The sequence below is a fragment of the Strongylocentrotus purpuratus genome, unplaced genomic scaffold (genome assembly GCF_000002235.5).
Source record: "Strongylocentrotus purpuratus isolate Spur 01 unplaced genomic scaffold, Spur_5.0 spur5_scaffold_21, whole genome shotgun sequence".
Lineage (NCBI taxonomy): Eukaryota > Metazoa > Echinodermata > Echinoidea > Camarodonta > Strongylocentrotidae > Strongylocentrotus > Strongylocentrotus purpuratus.
The window spans coordinates 18,678,008-18,698,633 of record NW_022145607.1 but is presented as its reverse complement, the minus strand read 5'-3'; the positions used below and the strand labels follow the sequence as shown (position 1 = coordinate 18,698,633).

Below are 20,626 nucleotides of genomic sequence, written 5' to 3'. Positions count from 1 at the left end.
AAAGGCAATAACATTCTGAATTCATATAATGCTTAATACATCAAAATATGTACCATGTATCATAAGTGCTTTTTATCATGTACAAGGTTTTTTTATATGTGACATAAACACATTAATTGACCAATTGGACATTGAAAGATTGTTGTTTGTAGTTTTTTACTGAGTAACTCACTCCTTTGACTTTATGCGTATTTGTGAAATAGATTTGTTTTGATCTTATGTTTAATTATTTTGTTGGCTTTGTGTCTCTTGGCATTTGTAATCCAGTATCATGAGGCCACCAAAAGATTGGCAGATATGATTTTTTTTAATTCCAGATTTTTGTTTAAGTTTAGGTCAGATTCTAAAAGAGGAGATTCTCAACTTCAAAATGAGTATAATTCATCAAAAAGTGAGAAGACTGTCTGTCCAGCCCTAGCTTTGTGAAAGATTTGGTTTAATGTTTGGAGTCTATCAAGACTCACCAGGTATCGTGCAAGGTGACAAAAGGAGGGTTATAACTTGGCAATTCCTTATCAGATTGTCCTAAAACAAGAAACAATAATTGAACGAATTCTCATCACATCCTGCTCTATCTTTATTGTGTCTTGGTATCAATGCACCAGTTTGTTCCATTAAATGAGACCATTTGCAAGGGCTATAGAGAAATGAAAACTAATATTAAAAACTCCAACTCACACAAACATACATGTAGGTCTACAAAAAACTGCCAAAATAATCACTTACAGATTATTCACGGGTTACAAATTTGAAAATACATAGAAGCTAGGTAGTTTGCTCCTTCAACAAATAGAAACAAAAGGAAACAAAATAACAAAAACAACTAAAAGTGACACATGCTGGTTGACCACTTATTGAATAAAAAAAGTTTGCCCATGATAAACTTGTATTTTTATTTCTATGCTATACACAGCTGTGATTGAGTTGAGTCGGCAAGTTGGCAGCCCACCCTTCACGCAACAAGAAAAGCAGGTATGCAACATGTCTTTGTATACAGTGCGTCCCAGAAAAAACGAAACCGAGAAGTATCGATGTTGGGCGGCCAAATGTCTTTTTGGTTTCCTTCCTTCAAATTGCTTTTGATCACTTATGCATGAAATATGCATCATCTGAGTAGCATCAACTGAAAGAGGAGACTCTAAGCTTTCCAAATATGTATCATTCATTAATTATGGTTGGGATTAAGTTATGATAAAACATCGATACTTCTCGGTTTCGTTTTTTCTGGGACGCACTGTATATTGAAATTCAAATAGTCATCAGATACAAATAAATTCATCATTTTCATATCTCTTGTTTATTACAAGTTTCTCCATGGTAATCAAAACCGAGAAAGTTTTGGAGTGTGGGTTATATTGAGTTTGATTATTTAAAACCAGATAGCTTTTAGTTGCTGTCTGGATTTAAAGTGTATGTTATAACTCCAGGGTACTATCAGTCTTGGCTGTCTTGGAGCTCTTGGCTTGATTTGTATGAAGCTTAATTTCACCCTATTTTATTTTGATATACATGCTATGGCTACAATGTATTTCTTTTTGATTATGTATAAGTCTTAATGTCAAATTGTATCATATTTACTTTGTATTGCATTTATTTAAATTGTTATGATGTAAATTCCACTCAATTCAACTGTGAGCTGCCATGTGTTTTTTTTTTATTAATGCCTTTTCAAATCATATCAAATCAAATCAAATCAAATATTTCCTTTGAATATCTACAGATTGCAGGAACCTACTTCACTTGGGTGGCCATCGCTTTGGACAAAATTCAGGTAAATTTGCAATATATATGTGAGCATACCAGTATCAAATATTTATCAACCTGTTTTTAATATTTCTGTATGTGTGTATGAAGATGTTTTTGTGTAACATAGCAATGCAGGAAAAGCTAATGGAACACTTTACATCTATGGCAGCTTGTTAATTCTTATGAGATTGCTTTCACATTGAAGCTTCCATTAAAAAAAAAATTGTTCATATAGCATACAGTGCATGTCCAAATTGTAAGTTTCTATGGACCTAGATTAATGCATCTCACAGCAGAATTTGACCTTTAAACCCAACACTGACCCTTTTTTGCAGAAGTCTACTTATTTTTTTTATCCATTTCAAATTCCTGTCGTGAAATTTATACAATGTTTAAACAAAAAAATATGATCAATTCAGGCTTTTTCATCCAGTAAATTTTGTCGGGCACCTTAAATATCATACAGGTTTGCAATGGTCTCATGAAACAGAGGGAGTTCAATGATTTCCTTCTGGAAGTATCTAGGTAATACAAATGTTCAGGGAGTTCAACCAACAGTTGATAAGCTGGATATGAGAGAGTTTTGTTAATGAGGCTAATCAGTTTATAGAGGTTTTTCTTTACTTTGCTATTACAGTGTTGCTAATCTTTTGTTTTAGTAGTAGTAATACATTATATTATTAAAATTGTTCAACTTGTTCAGCTTATTAATTTTGTTTTTTACCAGTTCTTGAGAACATTTGGTGTTATTCAAGTTTTAACAAGAACACCATTTCTCTGATTCTGTTTATATATTTAATTACCTGTTTCACATTGATGACATTAACAAAGGTAGAACATATGCAATATAACAGCACAAGTCTTCTCAAGAATCCAGTTTTTGAAAATATGAATAATGTTCAAGGTACTATGTGTTCAACATTCTTAGTGAAGTGGAAATATAGCAATGAATACAGACATACTAAAGCTTTTTGTCATACCCTCATCAAAGTAATTCACAAAGAAATGGACGTGTTTGAAATTTGCATACACACATTTTTAAATGCCTGAAAGGGTTTGTTTTTATGTTATCTTGTATTTCATGAAACTTTTGCATGCTTGTGTTTGATTGATTTGTTGAATACAATACAATACAATGAACATTTAGGGCGCCATTCCCATAAGGCTCAGAGCGCTAACATCAAGTGTCGTTTATATATTGTGTAGGTATTTGATTCCTATACCCTTGGTGAGTTCTATAGATGCATTCTTTTGATTTTTAAAGTCAATGCTGGTTTGTGGCAATATCAACGTATTTAAGTTCATGACTTTTGTTGTTGTTTCAATGTTATTCTTCTAGTTATGTTTGGAAAATTCATGTAATCAGAGCTGTATAGCACCAAGACTATACACGTGAAGTAGTATGAGAAATTCTAAAGTTGTTATATATAAGATTGCTCAAATGTATGTTTCTGCTGCAGGGTAATCTTTGATGACATTGTTGCAATCGATGACCTCAGCCAGCACATCATGGTAAGTTGAGTCCTTATGCATCTTATTAACCCCTTGACTACTGAATTATATAGGCCCCATAGGCTTAACACAGGGACCGCTAGGTTCCCGTAAGCACAGGGTTAAAGCAATCTTCAGTATTGTAAGTATAGATTATATTCTGGCGGGTTAGGAATAGAGCTGATTGAAGATAACAATTCTTGGTCCTGCATAATAAGCATACATAACACACAATGATTTTTATTTGACACCTGCAGTATTCCATCCCTTAGCTTAAAGTATGAAGTACTGGTTGACACAAAGCAATATGAAGATTTGATATACTGAACATTGTAACGTTTAAAGTAACATCTCTTCCAATATATTTTCCTTCATATTCTGTAGAATACTCTTGTAAAATATTAAATTTAAAAAAAATCAAGATCACATATTTTAAGTGCCTGGTAAATCAAGAAAAAAAACTTCAAGCCCTTTAAGCAGGAATCGGCTACGCCTGAGGAACTGCAATTTCATGTAGGAACATCACCGAGCAATATACCGCAAATCAATTTTACTTAATTAAAGCAAGTGTCACATTTTTATTATTATTATTATTATTATTATTATTATTATTATTATTATTATTATTATTATAAATAAATACATTATCTTTGGCACTCCAATCACTATTTCTTTAATTCGATCATATCTTTTTTTAAAAGCTACATTATATGGATGCAACACCTTCATCAATACATCACTTTTCATTTTCTGAATACTCTGTCTCACAGATGTTTGCTAAGAGCCTAGTGAGTGCAGACCGGTGCGCTCTCTTCTTGGTAGACACTGAGGCAGAAGAGCTGTACGCTGACCAGTTTGATGATGGCCTAGACAGGGATGGGAAACCAGTCTTTGTCAAGAAGAGCCAGATCAGGTCAGAATTATTTCTCTCTATCATCCTCTATACTGAGTATCAAAATAAAGTGTTGTTTTTTTTTTGCGGGGGGGGGGGGGGTGGGGGGGGGAGGGGGTATTTTGCACACAACTTGTGAGCATCCCCAATGCTTATTTTGAAGTTTTTTTTTTTTTTTTTCATTGAATATATCAAATCAAAATTTGTTGTGCAAGCTTTTTAGGTAAAGTGCTCTTTTTAGAAGAACATCCAAATATACACTAACAGAGACGCCAAGTTCAAAGACCAGCTATGCGTGACATTTTCATGACTCGGCGCCCGAGGGTGTGACACTTGGTAGCTCTGCACTAAATGTGTTCAAAATTCACAAAATGATGTTGATATACACTTAATTGTACTAAAAGTACACGAAATACATCAAAGACGTTATATATTATTAAAAATACATGTGCACTAAAGATGATTCAATTACAATGAATTAAGGTAAAATATTGCTAAACATATCAAATTGATTGGCCTCTTTCTTTCAACAGACAAGCAATTAAAGTATGCTTAAAAAACTGAAAGATGCCTAATTCACACAAGATGCAAAAGATCATGCACATCAAAAATGTTCTAAACCGTAAGGAAACAATAGTAAATCTTTGAACAAATTACTTGAGTGGTTCTTATCTAATTATGTGGTGTATGTTTACAGTTTACCTGTGTTATGTTTTTGTGCTAGGTTCCCATTGAGTAGAGGCATAGCTGGACATGTCGCTAAGACCGGTGATATTGTCAACATTCCAGATGCTTACCAAGATCGAAGATTCAACAGGTTTGGTTTCCATTTTTCCTTCTTTACCTCCTTTTGCACTCTTCATCTAGTTCATGATATTCCTTCCAATATGGTCATACAAGAAGAGTGTCTTAAACAGATTTTCCTTTAATTGTAAAATACTACAACCTAATAAATGCCTAGGTCTCATGTACACCGGGCCCTGTACGACTTTCCCTTCCCGGCTACTTGCCGTGGATTTTAGAGACCGTACGGGACCCTTCTGATTTTCATTTCTACAGCATGTGTGATCACATTCTGCGGCGCCCGGGAGGCATCCTGCAAAACTCTTCCCATATTTACAAATAAAATACCTCTTTTAATTGAACCCTTATCATTGTTCTACCACTGTTTACATAGTTAAGGGTGGCGGTGAATTGGTACACTTCTAATTTTCTTGGGTGGGACTGAGTCATCACCCACAATATGTACATTAAGTAGAGGAAGATGACCGTTGAATAACCTCCATCATCAATGTCACTCATTCGTGTTCTTCTCCGATGTATACAGGGAGGTGGACGTGCAGACGGGCTACTCCACCCGCTCCATCCTGTGCATGCCCATTACCAGTCACGGTCTCATCATCGGCGTCGTCCAGATGATCAACAAGATGGGTCAAGACGGTCAGACCACCGCCTTTGACCAGACGGATGAGAGTAACTTCAAGATCTTTGCCATGTACTGTGCTCTAGCACTTCACTTCTCCAGGGTAGGTCCTAGCTTCTCAAGGCTTGTGCACATCGTAGCGTTTTGAGAGAGATAGTTGTGACACACACATCTACGCATACGCGGTCATAAATTAAATCATGTTGCTCCAACATACACATACAATCTCTATGAGATGAGAGGGAACTATTTGGAGCTTCATAAATTGACACATTCAAATGCTCAAACATGTAAATGAACTTCGCAATGATTGCATTTGGGGCTTGTGGGCGGGTCGATGAGGCGGTAGCTCCACCAATCAGAAGCAACTTCCAGTGATGTAACTATCTATCTCAAGTAGCTATGGTTCACATATGCACCAGTAAACCATTGTGATGAAGGGCACTGGGCTTATTGACACACAGAGCAATGTGTATGCAGGAGACATGGTTGCTACTTTTTACCTGTTTAAAAGATGCTTATCTGTTTTATAGAGTTAAAACCAGTAATATCTTAGAAATGTTGTGTTTCTAAGTCTACATCTTTAGTAGATAGCTATACAGTTACAGCTTTGAAAAGCTTTTGAGATTTGAACTTTGATTCACAAAACCTTTCCAAAAGGTCTAAAAGATCGTTTTATCAACCTTGTACAGAATAAATGAGCATACTCAACTACTTGAGTCTATGTTGTTCTACATCTTCTAAAGATAGCTAGGCAAATAGAAGTCAATTTTAACATCTAATCCAACTTCATGGAGCTTCAAATTAGTTAGAGAGAGAGATAGAGAGAGAAAGAAAGAGAGCAGGAGAATAAAAGCTAGATATATTTCACGAAATTTAATTATTAAAACTTTAATCCCAACAAAATCCTAGGAAATTGAGGAGACAAGTGGGGCATTACAAGAAAGTTGAATTCCGATCAATTGCAAATATCAGTTGCAAATTTTGCAACTTGCAATCAATCGCAACTTTCTTGCAACGCTCAATAAGTCTACATCTTTAGTAGATAGCATTTCAGTTACAGCTTGTAAATGCTTTTGTGACTTGAACCTTGATACAACAAAGTTTTCCAAAACGTCTCAAAAATTGTTTAATCAAACTTGAAGAGAGAAATGAGCATACTCCACTACAAGAGGCAATTTCGCTCTACATCTTCTGAAGATAGAAGGCAAATAGAAGCAAATTTTCAAATTAGTAAGAGAGAGAGAGAGAGAGAGAGAGAGGGAGAGAATAAAAACTAGATATATTCAACTTTTTTTAATTTAAATTGTAATCCCAACAAAATCCTAAGAAATTTAGGAGACTAGTGGGGCATTATAAGAAAGTTGAATTCCAATCAATTGCAAATATCAGTTGCAAATTTTGCAACTTGCAATCAATCCCAACTTTCTTGCACACCCATAAATCTACACCTTTAGTAGATAGCATTTCAGTTACAGCTTGTAAATTTATTTATTTATTTATTTCATTTCCAGGCAAGATGATAACATACAAAATATCACAAGGTTAACAAATGATAGAACATACTGTAAACATAATGATATTTAGCACCAGCCAATGCCTGAGGATCACCTAAAAGAATTAAAAAAATTCTGTCGAGAGGCTCTCCACATTGCTTTTGAGACTTGAACCTTGATACAACAAAGTTTTCCAAAGAGTCTAAAAGATCATTTTATCAAACTTGTACAGAATAAATGAGCATAATCAACTACTTGAGTCTAAGTTGTTCTACATCTTCTAAAGATAGTAAGGCAAATAGAAGCCAGTTTCATACATTTTATAATATTCGCGGTATATTAAATTTTGCATATTTTGTGTTAAGATCGTTAAGCGCAAATTTTAGAACTCGCGAAAATATAAGCATCACTTCTCATGCATGTTTTGAATGGGCTGAATTGTGAGCAACGCAAAGTTAAGAACCCGCATATATTTTTTTGGGTCGCTCAGCACAAGAAATTAATCACGCAAAAATAACAGCGTTTACAGTAATCCAATTTCATGGAGCTTCAAAAAGGATATCCAAAAAGGCTTTAATATTCTAAGGATAAGAAACCATTGAAGGGCTAAATGGATTGTTTCTAAGTCAACTTCTTCACAAGAAAGCTTGGCGATTAAAACCTGAAGGTACATTAGAAGGCGCAAACCCATTATAATTCTGAACAGAAATATTATTAGAACAACCTTTTCTTTTTTTACACATTCAACATCAAAGTAATGAAGGTACAATTCCGGTGTCTAGTTTGGCTACATCTATATCTAAGGTAGAGAGCAGGGTCCTTATAACTTGCAGATTAGAACTGAGATTTGAATTGAACATTGGTTCAATTGATTTTGGTTTCAAACTGTTTGCAAGATGATTTTAGAAATGGACAGAGCATTCCATTTTGTCAATTTTTAGGATTTTTGCAACTCTACATCTACTAAAGAAAGCATAGCTAATACTACTCTTGATGCATTCGATTGCTCAAACATCATATTTCTATTGAAAGGGCTAGTTCATTTCCACTATATACGATAGACGTATTTGTACCAAACTAGTTTAAAAACCAGTTCAAAAAGGATATTCAATAAGGATTTAATATTCTGAGTATAAGAAACCATTGAAGGGGTAAATAGACACAAATTAATTAAAAATTAATTAAATTAAGTAAATTAACACAAGGATACTGCACAAAATACAATAGTATTACAAAGTCATTAAAAATAGTACATTCATAACAAAAAATTATAGGTACACCTTAGATCAAAGAATATTGATGGTGGGATAACGGAAGTGGGTAATGGATGTGGAAAAATAAGTGTTTTATATGACTTTAAAAGCAAATTCATAGGAGGAATATAACAGTTGAATAAATTATGATCAGTGCTAAGAAAATTTATCTGTTTTGCATGCTTCAAAGTAGGCCTATTTTAATGTGGGTGCAAGGTACATGTATATGGAGAACAAAATGGAAGTATAATTCACCTATTAAGTCGCTTGGAGAGTGAAATTATAGTTTCACTTCCTATTATTGGCTAATAGAGAATATGGTTGGTAATGCAATATTGAAATCAATATAATCCGTATAAACAAAACAGTAAACCTTCAGTAAACAATATAAGTTTTCATTCAAGCACATCTATAAGATAACAATTTGATTTACGTATATGCTCAGCATTTATGAACAAACGATCTGTCTTTACATTATTCCAGTTTTGATTTGAGTAACCTCACAATGAAGGGGAGTGCGCTCTTTCTGTAGTGCTCATTTTTGCATTTGATTTCAGAATAGTCATTAGCGTTGCGCAGGTTGCGGGAAGTGCGAGAAGCTCGCGTAAGGGGGAACCAGTGATAGAAGGGGGACGTTTCCTTTGCGAGGTTACTCGCAAATTTCTTTGTTAACCTTTCCCTCCTCTCCTCCAGTGTGGGAAGGTCAAGAACATTGAGGGCATCATCATAACTCGTGTATCTTTGGCCAAGCATGAGGCGACACGCTCGTTTCTGAATTATCTCTATCAGTTTCTTGTCTGCCCTAGTCAAACCTGAATGCCAAACAGGTGCGCAGTATTCGACTTTCGGGCGCATGTACGAACAATACACAACTTTCAGATCCTCAACAGGTAGCTGAAAACCTCAACATCAATGTGATGAAGTTACAATTATACCGGTGTCTAGTTTGGCTACATCTACATCTAAGGTAGAAAGCAAGGTCCTTATAACTTGCAGATTAGAACTCAGATTTCAATATCGTTTCAATTCAGTGATTTTTGTTTCAAATTGTTTGAAAGATGATTTTTGAAATGGACAGAGCATTCCAGTATATCAATTTTTAGATTTGTTGCAACTCTACATCTGCTAAAGATAGCATAGATAATTCTCTAGATATGTATACATGCAGTAGACGCATTGAAATGCTCAAGCATCATGTTTATTATTGAATAGCTTGTGAAAGGGCTAGTTGATTTTCATCATATACACTAGACGTACTTGTAGCAAACCAGTTTAAGTACCTAAGAGGAGCGTTTGAAAGGCATGTTTACAATTCTACTTCTTCAGAAGACAGCAGGGCCCTGTTGCACAAAACTTACCATTGACGGTAACTTTGTGCCATCAGTGGTAACTACCATGAAAACCTTGATTTTGATTGGCTGTTGAGCCCTGTTACCATGGCAGTTGCCATTGATGGCAGAGCTACAATCAATGGTAAGTTTTATGATACAGGGCCCAGGTGAGTTACTCACGTTTGCAAATTTTTAGTATTTAAAAAAAATAAAGAACTAATTAGAAGACGTTTCTTGTTGTGGATCTAATTGTACGTACATCATTAACTTTATCTACATTTTCCATTATAGATCTACCGTGATAGCCAGCAGTCAGAGAGAAATCTTGCCGTAGTCCAAGAGCAGCTGATCTACTACACGACATGCAGTGAGCAGCAGGTGGACAGGCTTCTCAATAGCTGGAATAAACAGAGCTTCACAGTACCAACGGAGATAGAACAGTAAGTGAAGGAATTAGTGGAAAGCACATGTAAACATTGGAATGTGTGCGCTTCTTTGGTAGATTTCCAAGTTCAAACAAATTATTCAGTTGAAAATTATATTTGGTATCTGCTGAGAATGTAACTTTGAAATGTTTAACATTGAAACTCTGTCAGATGGAAAACAAAATTAACCCAAAATGAATGATAATTGAAAAGAAAAAAGACAAAAAAGAAGCCAGATGTACATGTATGGAACTCTAAGGAGCAGTTGCATTAACATTTGGGTAGATACATTCTTCTTGCTGCAAAGCTGATCATTATAACTTCTTTACATTTGAGATTCTTATTTTGTCAAAGCATTTATGAGAAAAATATCAACAACAACACCAAATAAAGATGATGATGATGATGATAATAATGATGAGGGTATACCTGCATGTAGGTATACAATGTTTTGCCATTATGTTTTTTTTTTTTGTGTGTGCAGTTTTTAAGAAGAATATTTGATAATTGAAGGCTTTGGACTATCTAGTAAAATGTTCCACAAACATGTATGTATATATTCTTTCCATCAGGTTTGATTTTCACAGCAGACCTTACGTGAGTTCGTTAAATGAGATATTCATCTACATGGTACAAAAGCTCTTTGGACCATCAAGGTAAGTGTATGTAATATGTAGACTGCTCAATCCTCCTGCTTCGATACAGAAACCACACACTTCCCAAAGACAACCGGTGAAAGGAAATATTACTATGTAGACCAAATGGATAATCAATTTTCTTCAGAATGCTTGAAAGGGATAATTTGGGTTTATCGGTCTGGCTGTATAACTTTGTTTCCTTTCATTAGATTCAATTTTCTCTTTTGGGAATCCCCCTGTTTTGCTACTTTGAGCGTTATCTCAAAGTAATTGGAAATGTATTCTTGTTCCCCTTTTTTGCATGCTTCGTAGGTAGAATAAAAGAATAATTGAAAAAAGACTAATGCATGAATGCATGTATACACCAGTCAAGAGAAACACAATAAACGCTTCTATAGCCAGTCCGTTGGTCTTTATATTCATAAATTCCCTTTCATACAGGCTTTTAAGCAAAGACTAAGGGAAACTAAAGGGGGCAGTGTCTGTACATATGCATGCAAGTTATTGCTGATCCTGGTGTGAACAGTATGCATTTCTTCAACTTAAGCTAAGGCATGTGTCCATTATCATGAAGCTGATTAGTGAATTAAATTTGTGCCGATTTGATTTGATCATTTCTCACATAACAGTTTGGTCACATAGATACAACATGTTGATAGGTTTTGTTAAAAGGAACCCCCACCCCCCCCCCCCCCACCCCCAAACAAAGAAGTAAAAATAGCATACTCCCAATCCCGATTAGTCTGGTTAGTATTATATCCACTGTCTCTCCCAGTTTAATATAAAGTTGACAACATAGCTATAATGACAAGTTCAGGATTTTTCTATATACAGATTGGTAATTAGCAAATATTGTACAAATTTAATGAGACCTCATGTAATTTATTCCTACATCCCCCCCCCCCAGCTTTGACCTGACGACTCTAGCTCGATTCATCCTGACTGTCAGGAAGCATTACAGGCTGGTGCCATTCCATAACTTCTGTCATGCCTTTGATGTGTGTCATTGCATGTTCATGATTCTCTTGCACAGTGAAGGCAGATTCACAGATGAGGAGGTGGGTTTAATAGTCAAGAAAAAACTTTAAGAATACATTATTCCATGGATTCATCTTTAAATGTACTTGAGATTAAAAAAAAAATAGGCTGGTCCCGTTCTATAACTTCTGTCATGCCTTTGATGTGTGTCAAATTATTCATGCTTCTTCTACACAGTGAGGGAAGATTCCCAGATGAAGAGTTAGGCTAGTTGTAATCATATTTACAGTGAAACCTGTTTTTAAAGAACGCTCAAGGGGGACAAGAAAAGGGATCTTAATAGGCAGATGGCCTTCATGTACAGGTTTCTGTAATACATGTAGCATTGAAACATTTATTCAAGGATTTTTTTTTTTTAAATGTGGTCTTTATAGACGAACATGTGTACTATATACACCTGTAAGAAGCCACCATTATTATTTTTATTATCATTATTAAGTGGTCCATCTATGCAGAGGGTCACTGGAGCAGGTTTTAATATAATTGTGTTTCTCAATAAAAGTTGTGTTATTAATTGTGCCTACCATACATGCAGTAAGTTGTCATGCTTAATCAGTTTCATACAGTATGTCATTTTTCCAAACAACACTCTTGAGGACGAAACTACATCTTAAAGTTAGTTACAATGTTGATACCATCCCCAAATAGAACAGATATGTTCATAAAGAAAATTGTATAGAAATTCAAAATTCAATTGAATATTACAGGTAAAATAAATCGTTTTGGTTCAAGCTAAATTGACCTCTAAAAGCTTTGTGGTGAAATGCAAGAAATTAAACTTTCTTCACTCTATTACAACCCAGATGTACGCCATGTTCTTTGGGAGTATCTGCCATGACATGGACCACCGTGGATTGACCAACAGCTTCCATGCCAAGTTTGGAACCCCTCTCGGTAAACTCTACTCATCCTCCATCATGGAGAGCCATCACTTTGCCATGATCGTCTCCATCCTCCATCGAGAGGGCTTCAATGTGTTCTCTCATCTCCCACCCGACACATTCAAGAAGGTTAAAAAAAATGATTGATTGGTTGTCTGGTTGATTGATTGATTGATTGATTGATTGGTTGTATGGATGATTGATTGATTGATTTAAGAGACATCACTTTGCAATCAATGACGGTCTCCATCCTGCATCGAGAGGGCTTTAATGTGTTCTCTCATCTCCCACCTAACACATTCAAGAAGGTTGGTTTGTAATGATTGATTGATTGACTGGTTTAATCTTGATTGGTTGTTTTTTTGGTTGATTATTATTTGATGATTGATTGATTGGTTTAAGAGACATCACTTTGCATTGACCGTCTCCATTCTGCATCAAAAGGGGGCACAAGGTAGGTACATGTTCTCTAATATTCCACATTCAAGAAGGTTAGTTGCAATCGATTGATGGAATAACTCGTTTTGACTAATCAGTTGATTAACTGATTTAGTGAATCTTCATTGATGAATTAAGTGATTGATTTTTGAATGGGTAATTGGTTGATGATTTGAAAGGCATTGTTTTGTGATGAATTTGTTTACTTATTGCTTGGTCAATTGATTAATGGTTGACTAGCCGGAGGATCGATTTGGATAGATTGATTAATTTAGTGACTGGCTGGAATGCACCTCCGTGGAGTAGACAGTGTGTATGTTAAGTGGAGAATCACCCTCATCTACCGAAAAATGTTTTTACAGTGGCTGATTCGAAAACATGAAACAATATACCACTTTCCATCAGTGAATTATTAAACCTGTCTTGCCTCCTTCAAAGGATCCCATAAAAATACTTCTTCCCTCAGTAACCAAATGCGATTTACCTTTTTGGTAATGAGTCTACTGTCTACCGGTATGTACTTTACGTCGCATTCTGTAGTTTTGTAAGCACTGGTAATTAATTATTATTTTCAGCGCTCCAAAATAATGAATATTATCATATTATTAATAGAATCATAATTGAATCCAGTATACTGTAAACTGCTTTGATCAGTAGGGTGTAATATAAAGGTGATATGTAAACACCGTTGCTATCGTTGTCATTACTATTCAGATAGTGGATCTGATTCAAGATATCATCATGTCGACAGACCTTACAAACTTCTTCCCAAACCACAAGGAGCTCTCCAAGCTGCTGGTTGCTCAAACCTTTGATTGGACCATAGATCATCACAGGTTAGAGCATGGACCTACTTCAATTTTTTTTTTAAATGTCTAGTATGAGGTTGTTACTGTACCCTAACAATAATAATAACATTAATAACGGTTTCTTATAAAGTGCTTTACGTGAATATTGCATGTAAACGCAACAAATTTACTTTTGGACCAACAAATTTCGAATTTGAGTAGGTCCATGGTTATAGAGTCTCTAGAATAGGATGTCAAACTTTGAGTATTTTTCATTGCATTTATAAGAAATAGTTTGTTGAATTAGGTAATTCCTAAATAGATTTTAGAATACAGACGGACATGATAATGATCTGTTCCCTCTTTTCTCTTTCTCTCTCACTCTCTTCCTCATCTCCTTTTATCTCTCTGGAACCTTGATTATAATAACACATTTTCCTCTAGAATATGATGTCAAAATATTATTCTTTTGAATACTGTAATACTTTAAGAATAAATTAGTGAAAAACTTTAATTTCTAGTATAAGGTTGTACCCTAATAATAATTATAACATTAATAACTGTTTCTTTAATATAAAGCGATTTACCAGTTACAACATATACAATCAAAGCGCTCACAGTATTATGAGACAAACATAAACATTTTATATAGAGTTCTTTTTCTTAATTCGTCTATTTCTCACTTTCATTCTTTCTATATTTCTCTCTCTCTTTCTGTTGATCAACACATCTCCTTTCTTGTATTCCTTTTGGTGCTTGTAATGAATAAATCATGGTTTGATTGATAAATCATTCATATACTTCTTTTGGGCCTGCAAGTAAATGCTTTAGGGTGACAAAGTTTTACATGCTAACCTTGGTTGCTGCTTTTGTGTGTTTAAATTTTAAAAAATGAAAAAAATGAAAATGCTATTAATAAATGTTTTATCCACTTTGATCACACCTGGGCCGGTTGCATAAAACTTACTACTGATGGTAACTTTGCCATCAATGGCAACTACCATGGTAACAGGACTCAACAGCCAATCAAAATCAAGGTTTCCATTGACTCATACCATATTGCATGATGGCAAAGTTAATTACCATCAATTATAAGTTTTGTGCAACGTGCCCTGGAGATAAAGAGAGTATGTTAAGATTGAATCATAATCTCATATCATTCAGATGGAGCATTCGTAACATGTGCATGACGGCCTGTGACCTTTGTGCCTCAACCAAGATGTGGCCCATTCAGCAGCAGATTGTTGAATGTCTCTACGAAGAGTTCTACAGTCAGGTAGTTCAAGCATAGTTCTCCAAAGCCTTGTTCGTCAAGCTTTACTGCATGATTGAGCCAACTGCTGCCATGCAACAGCTAGTGATCGAAATATTGATTTGTTGATGAATGGCAACAGGCAATGTTGTGCAAGTACAATGTGGCTAAAAGGGTTAAAGTACTCTTTTTTTGTAGACTACAGCTGTATGGGTGACACATTGAATGGTACGATCATATTTCATGAGCGTCCGGGAACAATAAAAAATTGTAATGATAAAGAGTATCTGTAAACCGCCATTCATTGAATGGGGGTGACATGGAGGGGAAAAAAAGACAATTTTTTTCATTATACCTCACTAGACATAATGTTGGGATTTGTTAGGGTTAAGAATGTTATCTTACTAACCTGTTTTCATAAAGTTACTTGAGCCTTAATATGGACAAGGAATTATATCAGGACTGATCTTGGAGAAGATGGATAGAACCCATCTACTATTTCCTGGGTTGTTTTTAAATTATATATTTTGTTTTCCTCCAGAAAAGATTCTTAAAGTACAATCTGCATCAAAACAACATCAAAGATAAATGTATTTCATAAGGAGAAAAGAAACTGAAGTAAACTGTAACATTAGTCATTTTAGCTATAATGGGTTTAAAAGCTTATATTCTAAATGATGCATTTAAGGAAGACAGAGAAGAAATCAACTAATGAGGATAAATGCTTAATTATGACAGACCTGAGCACTATACAAAAAATGCTTTTAGTGTTGTCTCTGTTAATACTACTTTGATTATAATGATTGTGCGTTTTTTTTTTCTAAAAACACTTTGTTCGCATTCTTTCCCTCTAGGGTGATATTGAAAAGGAGAGAGGGGAAACCCCTATTCAGATGCTGGACAGAGACAATCAACCAAACCGTGCACAAGAACAGGTATATACTAAGAAGTGAATGAATTCTAGCTACCAAAGAATCAATAACACATTAAAAACAATTTCATTTGTAATGACAAAACATTTCCAAAGGGTTTAATGCACAGTTAGCTTGGACTGAAAATATGTCATATAGGTTTAAGGTAAGGGTTAGGAAGAATGAACCATTCACCTGGGCCCCGCTGCACAAAACTGACCATTGATGGTAACTTTGCCATCAATGATAACTACGAAGGAAACCTTGATTTTGATTGGCTGTTGAGCCCTGTTACCATGGTAGTTGCCATTGATGGCAAAGTTACCATCAGTGGTAAAAGTTGTGCAACAGGCCTTGTACACTCAACCTTACATATAATATGATATACAAATAATTCTTGTGATGAATTTATTATGATAGACCAAGATGGCCAGCATGACCTCTGAAAGTATTAGTGAAAAATATTTTACAACGCCTTTTCTGATGCAACAATACTAAAATAAGCTATATACTGCTTAATAAAATAAATATCAGCATTTGCAATTAGTGATGTTTTCTTCATTCAGAGATTACAAAACAAAAATCATTCAAAATCAACATCTTGCACATTGGAGTATTTAGCCCATCTTGTTAAAGTAATTCTTCACACTGAAAGAAAATTACCAGCCCCATTTCTTGTGGTTGATGATAGATTGAGTTCCTGACAAACGTCTGCTTGCCATGCTTCAGTGATATAGCAGACTTGCTGCCTGAATCTCAACCTCTCTTGTCAGGATGCAAGTAAGTTCTAATTCTTATGCTGTTTTTATATTCTTCCTTAATTACTCTCTCCTTTTCTCCTGTCTTACTCTTTCCCCCACTGACTCTTTTTCTTCTCTCTTACTTTCTTCTTCTCTTTTGCCTTTCTCTCTTCTGTGTTCCCCTTTCCTTCTCTATCTATTTTTCTTCTCTTTTGCCTTTCTCTCTTCTGTGTTGCCCTTTCCTTCTCTATCTATTTTTCTTCTCTCTTACGCCTTACTCTCTTCTGTGTTTCTCTTTCCTTCTCTATCTCTTTTTTTCTCTCTTACTTTCTTCTGCCTTATTTTCTTCTATGTTTCTCTCTCCTTTATCTCTTTTTCTTCTCTCTTACTTTTTTCTTCTCTCCTGTCTTCCTCTTTCCTTCACTGTCCATTTGTCTTCTCTTCCCACTCCCCTCACCATACTGAATCTCAACCTCTCTGGTCAGGATGCAAGTAAGTTTGATTCCTACACTGTTTTTCTCTTCTTTCTTTCTCTCATCTGTGTTTCTTTTTCCCCCATTATCTCTTTTCTTCTCTCTTACTTTCTCCTTTTCTTCTGTCTAACTTTTTCCTTTACTATCCATTTGTCTTCTTGTTCCACTCCCCTCACCATCTCTGAATCTCAACTTCTCGTGTCAGGGTGCAAGTAAGTTTGATTCCTACACTGTTTTTCTCTTCTTTCTTTCTCTCATCTGTGTTTCTCTTTCCCCCTCTATCTCTTTCTCTTCTCCCTTACTTTCTCCTTCTCTCCTGTCTTCCTCTTTCCTTCACTGTCCATTTGTCTTCTCTTCCCACTCTCCTCACTATACTGAATCTCAACCTCTCTTGTCAGGATGCAAGTAAGTTGGATTCCTACACTATTTTTCTCTTCTCCCTTTCTCTCTTCTGTGCCCCCCCCCCCTCTCTCTCTCTCTCTCTATTTCCATTCTCTTACTCTTTCCTGACTTTCTCTTTTTCTTCGCATTCCACTCCCCTCTTTTCTCCCCTCCCCTCACCATACTCTTCATCTCCTCTCTCTTACTCTCTCCCTTTCCAGTCTCTATTCTATCTTACTCTCTCCCCTACCCACCCTCTATCTCTTCTCTCTTAATATCCCCTCTCACTCTTACCCTCTTCCCTCCTACTCTCTCTTTCTCTTCTTACTTTACCCCTATATAAAAGTTGAATAAATATATCCAACTTTAATTTGATTCCATCTTCTCCTACATTCTTTCCAGGGACAACCTCCAGCAGTGGCAGTTGGTCAAAGAAGGCAAGGCGGCATCAATGTGGAACGTAGCAACATCAAGAGTAGATAAAGAATGATTTCTAAAGCTGATATTGTGCCTCATGTTTACCAGAGAAAACAAGTATGTACTTGCACGCTTAACCCCTTCAGTACATGGAAACAAGAATGGCAAACAATCATCCTAAATGAAATTTGAGGTTTAATGTTGATACATTTGACCTCAACTATTTTCTGTGGGAATACACACCACTTTTGGGAACGTTACTAACCTGTTGCATCAAAGAAAGTGCATTTTATTGCAATATTATCTTCATCAAGAGTAGATCAAGAATGATTTCTAAAGCTGATATTTTGCCTCCTGTTTACCAGAGAAAACAAGTATGTACTTGCATGCTTAACCCCTTCAGTACATGGAAACAAGAATGGCAAACAATCATCCTAAATGAAATTTGAGGTTTAATGTTGATACATTTGACCTCAACTATTTTCTGTGGGAATACACACCACTTTTGGGAACGTTACTAACCTGTTGCATCAAAGAAAGTGCATTTTATTGCAATATTATCAACATCAAGATTAGATAAAGAATGATTTCTAAAGCTGATATTGTGCCTGTTTACCAGAGAAAACAAGTATGTACTTGCACGCTTAACCCCTTCAGTACATGGAAACAAGAAAGGCCAGCAATAATCCGAAATTTGATGTTTAAATTTGAGGTATAAAGTCGATACATTTGACCTCAACTATTTTTTGTGGGAATACACACCACTTTTGGGAACGTTACCACCCGTAGCATCACACAAAGTGCCTTTTGTTATTGCGACATTATCTCCATATTGTACTAATTCAGAGAAGAAAAAAAACACTTTGATGTACGATTTATCAAAATGACCTGGCAACATTGCTTACAAAGCATTCATGTTCGATCCTGAGGTATATTTATTTTTCTCATTGATACAACACTTGGTGGCATGTCCTGTGTGTGTGTGTGTGTGTACCTCATGTTTGCAGAAATATGCAATATACAGTAGAAATGTAGGTGGCTTGACTGATAAATTGAAATTTCATGCTACCCCAATTCCAACTGCATCTTTTGAGAGGTATATGGGACATGAACAAATTAAGGAATAGGGGGAGACTAGTTTGCATTGCAGGAAAGAATTCACCAAGAAAAAATAAAGACCAGTTTGAAGGAGTACATGTAATGAGTGCCTGTCTGGAACCTTCAAAATACGTGTATATACAGGTACATGTACATTTGTAAAGAAGATGGTATGTATGTATGCCATAATTACAGAGTTAATTTGAAATTATGGCCTATCTACATGTACTATCATAAAACAATCAGACAACAGTGGGTATTGATTAGATATTTGGTGTGTGGTTTGTTAACCCTTTCTTAAAGTTGTTTAAGACACTGGTGATCAATGATTTTTAAGTATTTCTGTTGCACTGAAATTTCACTCATGTACATGTATGTATTGTATATTTGTATGATATAAGCCGTTAATTTGTTTAAATTATATATTTGAATAACAGAATAAAATACTCAGAATGGCCTGGAAATCTTAAGAATGTAATGTACCTTCTTTTTTTTTTTAAATGATCAAAATGTATGTATTTTCTATTCAGATACTGAATTTCTTCCGTCATAGTATTCAGAAAATGTTGATATAAATTGTTTACAAATTTCAAAGGGTCTCCATGCAACTAATTTCTGTCACAATGGTGTAAAATATCAATGTTATACCTACGGTTTATTGGTGTGTGAACTTGATTTAATGAACTTTGGATGTATGTATTTTAGTAATAGCTTATATGCATTTGTAAATATCATTTAAATACACATTTCATGTACATATATACCTCATTCAATTCTGCTTTACTTGCCAAAGATGTCCTTGTACCATCAATTTGAGTCTACTTTATTGGATCGACTTGCTTGCTTCTGTAAATATTTATTGGAATGTTCAATAATAAAATTAAAATTTGTATCTATGACACAACCGTTTTGACTTGTATGATTTATAGATGATTGTGTTGTCACTCTCTATGTATCCCATCCATGAGAAAAGTTGCTTTGGAGACAAATGGAAATGTATGATACAAGTTAACTCTGCCTAAATTAAAGTCACACAAGTAGAATCAATTTCGGGGGACTGAATTATGCAGAAACGTGATATTTACACTTCCTAAGCCAACTTTTTTTTTGAGGGGGGGGGGGGTCCAAACAGATTGAACTTATGCAGAGTTAACTGCATTTTGTACACAAAATATGGGTACTTGTCGCACATTTCACTTCACATAAACATGACCAAATCACCAATATCAAAATCAATCTCACTCAAAGTAACTTACTGCAATGGTGTTATTATCTTAACATACAATGAATTGTGGGACCACTCTTTTAACTTAAAAACATTAATATCAGATGTTTTATTGAAAGATTACGTTTCAAACAAAATAGAGAGTTGTTCTTTGACTGTACTTACTATAAATAACAAATTGTTAGATCAAAGGTTGATATACATGTATGAATACCCTAACACAAAGGCTACATGCACATTGCATACAAACAACAGAATATGATGTACACTGTACAAGTTGACTAAATAG

General features: G+C 35.1%; 1 protein-coding gene across 1 annotated transcript; it reads left to right on the top strand.

Moving 5' to 3' along the window:
- The first annotated feature begins 439 nt into the window (after window positions 1-439).
- Window positions 440-18,413, top strand: LOC584165 (cAMP and cAMP-inhibited cGMP 3',5'-cyclic phosphodiesterase 10A-like). The gene is made up of 18 exons (XM_030994215.1): window positions 440-479; window positions 914-972; window positions 1,721-1,771; window positions 2,213-2,271; window positions 3,207-3,258; window positions 4,008-4,150; window positions 4,854-4,946; window positions 5,457-5,655; window positions 9,924-10,072; window positions 10,480-10,492; window positions 10,571-10,713; window positions 11,603-11,753; window positions 12,537-12,743; window positions 13,767-13,888; window positions 15,005-15,116; window positions 15,947-16,027; window positions 16,695-16,783; window positions 18,000-18,413. Exons 1-18 carry the CDS (start codon window positions 440-442, stop codon window positions 18,085-18,087), a joined length of 1,851 nt encoding a protein of 616 aa, XP_030850075.1. The 3' UTR covers window positions 18,088-18,413.
- Window positions 18,414-20,626: the final 2,213 nt, after the last annotated feature.

Bases quoted from the DNA above. Each gene is read 5' to 3' on its own strand.
- LOC584165 (XM_030994215.1), top strand. From the start codon at position 440: ATGTTTGGAGTCTATCAAGACTCACCAGGTATCGTGCAAG. The intron at 1,772-2,212 runs GTAAATTTGCAA...AATATCATACAG, and splicing joins TCGCTTTGGACAAAATTCAG to GTTTGCAATGGTCTCATGAA. The intron at 12,744-13,766 runs GTTAAAAAAAAT...ATTACTATTCAG, and splicing joins CACCCGACACATTCAAGAAG to ATAGTGGATCTGATTCAAGA.